Source organism: Egretta garzetta, unplaced genomic scaffold (assembly GCF_000687185.1).
Source record: "Egretta garzetta isolate BGI_Z169 unplaced genomic scaffold, ASM68718v1 scaffold136, whole genome shotgun sequence".
NCBI classification, from domain to species: domain Eukaryota; kingdom Metazoa; phylum Chordata; class Aves; order Pelecaniformes; family Ardeidae; genus Egretta; species Egretta garzetta.
In genome coordinates this window covers 1,148,494-1,159,769 of record NW_009260066.1, presented here as the reverse complement: position 1 = coordinate 1,159,769, position 11,276 = coordinate 1,148,494, and the positions used below count along the sequence as shown (strand labels likewise).

Genomic DNA, 11,276 nt, shown 5'->3' with positions numbered 1-11,276 from the left:
ATTTAGAAAGGGATTAATAGCAACAAATATGCAATGAATTTCATAATGAGATATGACAGTAAAAAGTCAGGGTCAATCCAGAATTCCAGAGAACTGTTTCATGAGAAGTTCCTGAAAATAGGCATATCTTATTGCCAGACACTTGCCATATATATTGCAAATATTAATCTGGATTTGCTATTTAAAAGAGAAAAAGCAAAAATAAATAACTTTGTGTGACCCAGCTAAATTATAGCTATGGAACTATCGATGTTGTTACAAACCGAAAGAACTTGACTGTGCCTGTAAAAACTTTGCTACTTCCAAAATGCCATTTCTGTGCAGGAGCTCTTTGGGGCTGAAGGCGAGAGGCTAATAGATAACTCCAGAAGTGCAAGAGAGGCTCTTTGGCGTAGTAGTGCAGCCCAGGGTTAAGGGACTGTTGCTGGTGCAGTGAAGAGGGAAGTATTACACATGAGCACATAGGACCAAAAGGACTTGCTCAGCATCAGTATTGCTTGCTCAACTCTTGCTCAAATTTTTTTTTTTTTTTTTTTTTTTAATTATCAAAAAGCACATCACTGTGAGAAAGAAAACCAGCAAATGTGTGGACACATACATATGTGTCTGTATCTGTTTCCTGATATATATCTATATATATATGAATACAAAATGGCAAGCAAAAAATATATATTTAAGTGACAGCAAATTGCTCACTTACTTAAAAGTGTAATATACTCAAACAGATGCTGTCCTCGCTTTAGTAAATTACTTCAGTACTCCCTTATTTTACAGCTATGTTTTTCAAATACCAGAGTTAGGATCAGCTGTATTGATTAGGGTCATTACTCAGAGTTCCAGCAACAGTCTGTGCAATCAACATAAATTGGTGATTAACAGGATCATTTATTTGGAAGCATCTGGAACATGAAACCATATGGACTGTCAAAAGATGTGCAAGTGCAGACTGTACTTAGTCTTTTATTGTTTCCATGAATATTATTTTCCTGTAAATACTTTTTTCCATCTCCTTTCAAACTCTAATTTTTTATGATTGTGTGCACTGTGCATGTGTAGTAGTAGCTTTGAAGGATGATAATTTAATGGTGCGTTTCTCAGTGGGGAGAAAATTAAAATGTGCAGCTTTTTGTCTGTGTGGTGAGTTGCTAAATCACTTCCCAGAGTATGGCACAGCTTGTGGCATTATACATGACATAAAAACTCTTCATTAACGTGTGTTGTTACTGTGTCTCACTGTGAAAAATGCGTTATATTAGTTGGCCTGCTTCTAAGTAAACCTTGTTGTAGGAGAGGATTTTGTCCTTAAATGTTGAAAGTTATTTTATATTGTTTTATCATGACATACAATACAAGGAAGTAGGTTGGAAGACCTTTCTACACCTAGGCAGGGGGTTAGCACAGTATTTGTTGTCTCTTCTCCACTGTCTGCGTAAACATCTGTTCAAGTTTTCTAAAGAGAAGTCTGGAAAAGAAGTATACACTACACATTAGAAAAGGAAAGCAATACGGTTGACTTTGACAGGGAATTTACTGCCTTTTATTAATTCTCCACACCTTCAGCCAAAGTCCACCTCTGAGTGGTGTAGGAGTAGGTCAGGAGCTTCTATACAAGTACTCTGTCATCTGCTTCCATGACAAAAAAGCCTCGAGGGTGTGCAATGTCAGGATGATACACCGTGTGTCAGGTCCTTACCCTGCCTAAGGCTGTTTATAGACTTACTGCCAGCTCTTTAAGTGCTAGCTGCCATGCGCTGGCTGTGCAGGTGCAGGAAAACACCTCAGCCAGTGGGCATTTCTTCTAAAGAGATGGCCATCAGAGTTCAGGCACAGGAGGCACTGGGGAGGAGGGATACAGGGTATAGTACTAACTCAGAGCACTGTATTTTTTCACTTTTTTTTTTTTTAATGTAGTAGGTGCATATTTGGACTCTGCTACACTGGTATTGGAGTAGTTTCAAGGTGTATTTGATAGCTGGGAGGAAAGCAGGATGCAGAGATTGTGCCAAAGATGCAAAAATTAAGGACAACTGCAACCTGATTAATACAAATTAAGTATGCCGGGCATTTCTTCTAAAGAGATGGCCATCAGAGTTCAGGCACAGGAGGCACTGGGGAGGAGGGATACAGGGTATAGTACTAACTCAGAGCACTGTATTTTTTCACTTTTTTTTTTTTTTAATGTAGTAGGTGCATATTTGGACTCTGCTACACTGGTATTGGAAGTAGTTTCAAGGTGTATTTGATAGCTGGGAGGAAAGCAGGATGCAGAGATTGTGCCAAAGATGCAAAAATTAAGGACAACTGCAACCTGATTAATACAAATTAAGTATGCCCTGCAGGCTCCTGGTTCTTCATTGCAACTCCAAGTAAAGGGACGTACGTAAGAATTACAGTTTGAACACAAATGTCCTTTGTCCACAATAAATTCACTTGATACCATGTACCAGTGGATTTGCTTTTTAGTGTCAGATGATAATCTTCTGACAACAGACACTTGGTACTCTTATTTGAAAAAACACTGTACAGAAAAGGCACCAAAGCTAATTCATGGACTATTAAGAAAGTTATTTGTATATTACATTAAAAATGGAATGTAATTCAATAAAGTACTCAGCAGAGGATTCTGGATAGGAAGGCACTTCCATGTGCAAGATAAGAACAGATAGAAATGGTTGATTAGAAAGAAAGAAAATTCTGATTGATGAATGTCTGTGATGCCTTCTTCCCATCCTACGCAACACAGAATTACACAGAATTAGGAGTTATCAATGCCATGTCAGTTCTTATTGCATTGTGTTAAATGCAGACCCAGAGTGGACATTATTGAGCAAGTATATACTTCCTCATTACAATTATGGTAATAGATTATCACTAAGATATTTACATAAGAATAAATGTCATAAACACATAGAGAATATCAGCTCTTATGTCTTTAGCTGTTCTCTCATTTTTCTTTTTTTTTCTTTTTTTTTTGAGTAACTAAACTTTTTGTAAAATGATACGTCATGTTTCCTTGCATAATGTTATAAAAATGTATATATTAAACATTAGCTCAGCTCTACTCTGCAAAAGAACTGGATTCATTTTGGTTATTTTTATAACCTGTCAAAACTGAAATGTGGCAGGCAGTTTTCTGAAATGAAGTTATGTCCTCAGAACCTTGTAGTGTAGTCTTCTGTTAAGGTAGCATATGTGTTTTTTTTCTCTGGCAAAGCTAAATTTATTTTCCTTAAAGTAGATGCAATTCTTACCAGAACAATGAAAACCTGTGATGGTCTGGCTAATGTGCATTTTCACTAGCCTTCTGGCTGAAAATGAATCAGAAATTTGTTAGTGTCACACCTGTCACGTAGCTTCTGCATCATTGATTTATCTTCCTCCAAGGGAATGTTAAACGTGCAGCCTTTCATTGCATGGTATGCACTCTTTGGTTCTGCACAAGGAAGATAAAGCCTGTCAGAAGGAAGTGGTGAGTCATTGGTATTCTTCTGGTTTCTTCAATATCATCTTATTTCACAATCATGAGCCATTTCTCAAGTCATTTGCCCTTCAATCCAGGCACAAAACATAATATTGTATAAACAACAACTGACACGTCAAATACAGTCAGTCCTGGCCAATATTCATATACCCCAATCTGCTGCAAGAGTAAAGGGGTTGGTATATCCCATTTTTGCTACTACATCCACTTCCCCCCAGATCTTTTTCCCTTGTAGCTTTGGATATTGAGGATGGAAGAATTTTTTTTTTCATGTTTTTTCGCCTTTTTTGCCCTCCTCCATCCATGTTCAATACTCTCGTGTTGCTGGGACATCTGAGCCTATTCTCTAACACATGTTAATAAGCACTTGTAGCCAGCAGGTGCTGGTACCATCCCTGAAAATAAGCATCACAAATTCTGCATACATCTTCTATTCTGAATAGAAGTGGAGATGCTGGGACATTCACTAGATTTAGATTCTTGATGAGAAGGATCGAGGTGCAGTTTCCCCATTCCTGTCACAGGTTCATCTACCTCAGCTTTCTATTTTGATAACTGTTTCCTTAATTGATTGCTTTTCTTGGTTTTCACTAATTGCTTCCATAATTATAAAGGGGTTTGTGAATGCAAGAGGTAAAAGAATTTGTATTAGTCATAATAATTTAGCTTTTACGGCCCTCAGCTGGAGCATGCCAGAATGATGAAATGAGGAGCAATAGTTTGAGTTTAAAAGTTGCAAATTTCCAGACCTTCCTCATCAGTATGGGAGGAAAGGTGCTGAGCTGTTTCTCAAAGCTGGTTCTGTTTCTTGGGGCTGTGTATGCCCCCAGCTGCTCATCAGTTCAACTAAAATCTGGCCAATGTTAGGATCTTCTTTTTATTATCACTGATGTTATTACTAGTATATTATATATTATTACTATTAGCAATAATATATATTACTATTATTATTACTAGTTATTACTAGTATATTATATAGATTCTTTCTAGTATATTCCTACTATGCCAGTAACCATGGCCACAAAAAGTCTAGTATTAAAGTTCTCGAGGACTCTTCTGTCTTGTTTTTGCCCAGGGTCCTTCAATTTTTTAACCTCAGCACAGTCTTCAAAATCCCAATCAGGAAGTTGGACTGGGGTTTTTGGTTGGTAGGTTTATACGTGTTTGGATGGCTCATCTCCTACTAACACTGCATTATTTACTGGAGAACAGACAGAAAGCCAGAGGCCACCTCTCTCCCTGCCATCCCTGCGGCAGGGTTCTGAGCGCCAAGTGCAGAGCAGCTGGTACAGAGCCAGCTTCCAAATGGCCATCAAGACTGAGCATTTCAATCATTTAACGTGCTGTATGGAGTAATCCTATACAGGCCCCATCTTCATCATATCCCCAAGATGAGTGGGATACAGAGAGGAGATGGGAAAATTCCAGGATACAGGGCACATAACCTCTCAGGATTGCTGGGAATAAGGATTTAGGGAACATAAATGGGGGCATGGGGAAAGAAATGGAGCGTATGGTACATGCTGAAGTATAGAAAACACTAGACCCCAGACTCGCTCTGTGGAAAAGATGTCTTGAATTGGGAGAGTGCCAGAGCTCCTCACAGACAAGGAGGGATGGAAAGGGCTCCTGTCATGATCCCGTCCCCTGAGAAGATGGGAATGGCAGACCATCCTGGTCTATGTCAGGGGTTGGAGTGGGTTATGCTGTACCTTCCCACATCATAGGATGGGGACTGGGGGAAGGGCAGAAAGATACCCTCCATTGGAAGGTACCCTCCAAGTTCAGCTGGGGGTGCTGAGTGCTTTTGGACATAGCTCTAAACTCATAACTGTTTGTCGGACACTCTCCCTCACCAAATACTTAAATAAACTGAGAAGGTTTTAGAAGAGATAACCTGGACTCCACCCCAGATCCCATCACTACACTGTGACGCCTGATAGTTCACCTAATGGGCTTTGGAGGCACCATGCTATAGTCGGAGGTGGGAGAATTTTAAGGATAAATCCATGAACTCAGCATAGTAATAACTTCAAAAATAAAAAGGTTTTGGTAGAGTTTTTTTTAATTGGGTTTTGGGTTGAGGTTTTTTTTTTTTTACTTTGGGGTTTTTTTATTTGTTTTCCTGGCAAGATGATGCACTCCAGTTAATTGCATACTCCTTTCTGAAACCAGAACATCAGAAGTACAAGATGTTCTCTGAGCTTGCTGGAATAAGCATTATACATGGCCCCCTCTGGAGCATTTTAATTAATCTAAAATGTCCATAGAAACCAGCCCCTCTAGGGATGTCAGGAAGCCTTGGAGGGCTCTAGGTCCAAACAGTAGTGCGTAGATTGCGGCTTTCTCTAAAAGTTCATATTCCTGATATATTTATGATATGCGCATATCTTTATGGCATATGTTTGTTTTCTGTCCTTGCTGTCTTTGGATAAGAGCATACAAGCGGCTACTCCAGGTTAGATTTATGTTTGTTCTGGACATATATGAGTTAGTAAAAAGTGATCTGCTGGAGGTATATTTAGAGTGAACCCTAAGGTATGCCAATCTGTGGGTGCAACGTGAAATGTATCGAGTACAACAAGTGACAGGCTTGGGTTCTGTAGCAGTTTCTCCAATGCAGTGTTACCCAGGTGTAGCCAAGTCAAGTCTGAAGTCTTAGGGGGAAATATATCATGCTGAGTCTGACAGCTCACGAGAGGCAAGGCTGCTGTGGCTTCATGCCCCAGGTCCAACCAGTAGCGAGGCCGAAGATACATTCCCAGCAGGCATGTGTGCACAACGCACATGTAAAACACATGCATACCTATACACATGGCCAGCCACAAAGGCAGACACACAGAGCACTCCCACAAACAGGAACAGCACCAACAGCCTGAATCCTGCTCCCCTCCCTGGCACAGCAGTATGGAGGTCCACTAGTGAGAAAGTATATCTGTGTAGACATATATACAGCGTGGGTCCCTCTGTCAGCTGGGCTCATACACACAGTCTGCTCAGCAGCTGCCCCTGGATCCCTGTCTCCCCAGTTGCTGGCTCCTGGCTGTACAAGCCTCCAGTGTTGACCTGTGGTGATGGGTTTCATGCCTGGACCTGGAGAGCTGAGGGTCTCCTGGAACAGCCTTGGGAGGAGCCTGGATGTGGTGTCCTTTCTTCTGAGTCCTTAATTTGGGTTTTCACCTGCCTTTGTGCCCCTGTGCTCCTCTGGGCTTGTGGATATGGGCCTTTGACAGGCTGATGGCTTCTGCAATAGGGCTGGAAGCAGCCAGGGCCAGGATACTATCTGGGCTCTCCCGCCACTCATCATCTCTCTGTGTTCCTTTGTGGATGTGCAGATGAGCTCTTATCACATAATTTAATGTGAACAATCTGGTGTGCACAACAGTAACATCACGGCAGTGCTCCCATAGTGCTCTGTGGTAGCTACCTTGGCTTCCAGCATCTCAGCTACTTCAGCCAGCTGGAACTGTGTATTTCTGAACCCTGCTCCATCATACTGTGCAATACTCCTTGCAAGCTGCCCACAAGAGTACACAGAGACACCCCACCGTTGTTGCTTGGACAATAATTTGAAGTCCTTGCATGTTCAGAGGTGCGGGGTCACACCGCTGCACGAAGGTTAGTCTCCTGTTTCTTTGAAAGTTTTGATCTTTCTTGGTTGGTTTCAGTCTTCCTGCTAGAACCAATTTCTTTATTAAACTGATTCTTTTACAGACCACAAGCAGTCTTATCTGAGAACAGATGTAGCTACCAGTAGTGGAAAATACAGCACTGTTTTAAGATAAGCAGATAGCATTGCTTAGTTAGTATTCAGCAAGTACTCTTTTCTGACAAGGAATATGGCAGGACTGCAGCACAGGGAGAACAAGTCCTGTGTTGATCATTGAAAGTAATGGATCCTTGAACTCCTATATTAATCTGCCCGTCTGGTATCTATACATTATAAAAATTCAAGCATGTTGCAGATTGCTTGCCTACCATACAACTAGAATGTGAAAGATTTACAGGGTAAATTAGTATTGACATACACCAGGTCACTGAGACGGAGCAAGAATTGCTGTATTCAGCTTACTGCAAACATCAGCTTTGCCTTTTCATGTCTTCAATCTTCCTGAGGCTAAAGTTCTTTACAAGGACAATGGTTTGTGCTTTGGATTAATTGGAAGCCTTGGTCATTTGAAAGGTCATGTATGCAAGGAACAGCAAAATCTCTTTTTTAAATGACCTGTGTGTTGGCTTTTTTGGAGAATGGTGGGAATCAAAATCTATAGAAGCCATTAGTGGAAATGTATGCCTAAAAGAAAGTATTACAGGGATACACCTACTTATATTCTTTGAATCCGAGCTCCTACTGATGTAGGTCTGGGTGGGGATACATTTGACTGATTTACACAGACAGTTGGTTGTATTTTTGCACTACAGAGTCTTTTGCAAAAAAATAAGCCTTTGGAACTGTTATCAATGACAAGATGTCTTCTCTTGTTGCTTAAAAAAATCATTATAACTAGAAGATGAGACATAAGCAAACCAGATAAAATAGTCTAAGAATAAAATAAGTCACTTTGGTAATGAGAAGCATTTGAATGCAAACGTTCATAATTCATAGAATAAAAAAATCACACCTGGCTGCAGTAAAATGAAGGGGTTTACATTCTTAAGCAAAGAAACTAATGTGAGGCTCTGGAGTGAAAGTCTGCAAAACAAGGCTAAATGAATTACCTTTACACTGGTGTGATAATAATTCTCCAGGTTGTATTTCTTCATTCATCAATTTCGTATATTTCACCTTTGCAGAGTACGCAAGTAATTCCCTTTGAAAAGCTTAATATTTTTACTGTCTATTCTGCTTCTGAAACATCCTCAATTTCCTGCTGTTTTTTTTTAAGGGGAACAAATTGACCCCCAACTCATAACTGTTCGAAGCTAAGCTCTTTTAGAGTCCTTAATGGACTAACATCCTCTGACGTTTGAGCTACTGGTATTTGCAAAGTTGCTATGGTGACAAATGCAGTTCTGGTTAAAAAAAAAAAATATTATTATATTTTGCTTAACTACAAATTCCAGAAGAATTCAGCAAGGTTCCAAAAGAACATTTCCGCCAAAAATGAATGCACAGTGACATTTTTTTCTGAGCAATTATATCTTTAGTAAAATGTAAGTGTACAGGGAAGGCTGACCCCTGCTTTGGTCATAGTACCTTATGATTGCCTACTCAAATTACTATAAACCAGATTTAAAATAGCACAGTGTCCATTTCTTGAAGAATAGATCAGGGCAGGCTCAAGGGAACAATCTGTAGCACAAAATGTCTGGAGCTTGCTTCAGCTTCTTTTTGGTCATCCTGATGAAGTAAAACAACCATAAACTCAATGTGATCCTGCCCCTTAAATTGCTCTGCCTGGCACTGCAAACCCATCGCACATGGCTTAAAGGTGCTTTGACTCATGCAAGGGGAGGTCTGGGCCTGTGGGCAATGGCACTGGACCCAGCGTTACAAAGACATCTGTAGCAGTTTTTGCCCATGTCCACCCCTCTGGTCTTGCAGTAAGCAAAGCCAGATGGGGAGATTTGATCCATTTTCTGTCCTTCAGTAGAAATGGTTGTCAGACTACATCATGATCTTTTTTGTGCAGGAAACATTTGCAGACAGGGATCTGCATATGTGTCTGTGTTATGAAAAGGGGTCACTAGTGAACTTAGCACCCACACAGGTCAGCTTCCAAAACACTTAGGAGACAAACTTTAGAAGCGATTTCATCTTTTCTCACAGAGACCCAGGGCCTTGATACAGGATTCCCTTCCAGGGTGCCCTCTCCTAAATCTGTAGTTAAGCAGGTTAGTTTCTATTCCACTGCAGTTTTCCTAAGCACCCTGTAGTGTCCAAGGAGGGGGTGGGAGGGTGAGGGGGGTGGTCGACAGATGCTCTACATCTTTTGCTCTCTCCATTGATCATATGGGGACAGAAGAGATGTTAATACCCTGCCTAGCACTTGACTCGGAGCCTAAAGCCAGACATAGTCACAAGTCCAAGGCAAAGGGTAAGTGCTTAGAGTAAGCTTGGTGCACCCTGCACTACCTTTGAGGTCAGGTACTGCTCTCAGTTAGAAGGTGGTAGCCAGCAGCATCACTCCTGGCTGAGCCTGGAGACAGGACGTGGAGCTTTCCTCCCTACAAAGCAGTTCTGAGTATCAGCAGAATGGTGGCAGTCAGCGACTGAGAAGTGCTACAGGTGTGCTCCAAAGTTGCCCATTAGCTGCATCACATTCAAATTGCAGAAGAGAGGCTCTGTAGGGTGAGCTGTTTCACCACCAGCACTCAAGGTCCCGTGGTTTTTCAAGATCTCAGATACTCCAATTCAGCTGTAGTCATGGTTAGGGCTTGATAATTTAGATGGAAGGTAAATCAAAGTTCAGACTCAGCCCCTGTTCATAGCTTAATGCTCAATGTAAATAGTGCTGTTGTCCTGGTAGGTCGAAGACCTATAGTGGAACGTGCTGGAGAGAAACAACAGAAGGAAGACCGAATGGCTTTGAAGTTTTGCTGATAAATTTAGATCTTGATTTTAAAAGATGAAAGATAAGAAATGAATAAGCTGTTGCTTTTGTTTCAAAGCTCTGGTTTTAGGTGATAAGGCTTGCATTAATGTGTGAAAATACTTTTTTTAATTGTGTGGGAAAAAGTGTTACTGCTTCTTTCTAAAAATACAAGAAGAATGTTGATGGCAGGAGTAAATATTGAAAGACTGTCTTGTTTTAACAGCAAAAGTAGAACTTGTGTTGATATTATTCCTGTAATAATAATTACTGACAGATAACCCTTAGTTTATTTGAAATCCAGGATTAAACAAAATCATGTTACCCTAGATGTCAAAATCAGTATTATCTTTTTTGTCATGTTACAATTCTGTTTGAAATTAATTTGAGGGGAATTTGATTTGCTTTAACTTCTCTCTCTGTCTTTCTTTTAAGGTCAACTCAAATCAAAACATACTCTTGGGATAATGCCCAGGTTATTTTGGTCGGTAACAAATGTGACATGGAGGATGAACGGGTAATCTTCACTGAGAGAGGCAAACATTTAGCAGAGCAGCTTGGTAAGAAATGACAAAAGCTTTATGATTGCTTGTGAGAATGCACAAAGTAATGTCATTAATTGCTGCAGTACTTGTAATGAAAAGTTCATCATACATTCTCTGTAAAGGAGTAGTCATACACCGCCTCGCTTTTGTTTCTTCAGGCTGAGATCTGAACTGTCCTTGTTGATATCACTAATACTGTAGCATCGTTAGAATGGACATGTGTCCAGGGATGACCTTATGCAGAGCTGTGACGTGTCTGTCATCTGAAAGTGTCCACAAGAGCAGTGCTGGCTCACAGGCTGGCTAAGACTAAAGATGTATCTGATAAAATGTTCCTTTTGCTGCTCCTTAGATAGGAAGTACATTATGGCCTTTGTGAAAAGCAGCAAGATTAGGCATGTGTATTTATATATTCAATATGCTTAGATAGTTATAGTTATAGGCAGATACATCCTAGCCATGGAGAAATTACAAAAAAAACCCAGCCTAGGCTCACAGGCTGGCTAAGACTAAAGATGTATCTGATAAAATGTTCCTTTTGCTGCTCCTTAGATAGGAAGTACATTATGGCCTTTGTGAAAAGCAGCAAGATTAGGCATGTGTATTTATATATTCAATATGCTTAGATAGTTATAGTTATAGGCAGATACATCCTAGCCATGGAGAAATTACAAAAAAAACCCAGCCTAGAAACCAACAAAAAAAAAAAAAAAAAAA

At 40.3% G+C, this 11,276-nt stretch overlaps 1 protein-coding gene across 1 annotated transcript in view; it reads left to right on the top strand.

Annotated features, from left to right (window-relative positions):
- Positions 1-11,276, top strand: part of RAB3C (RAB3C, member RAS oncogene family) — a 129,444-nt gene that overhangs the window by 105,378 nt on the left and 12,790 nt on the right. Inside the window, exon 3 of the mRNA XM_009641141.1 lies at positions 10,450-10,574. Within this exon, the coding sequence (XP_009639436.1) occupies positions 10,450-10,574 (125 nt within the window). The remainder of the gene's footprint in view (positions 1-10,449; positions 10,575-11,276) is intronic.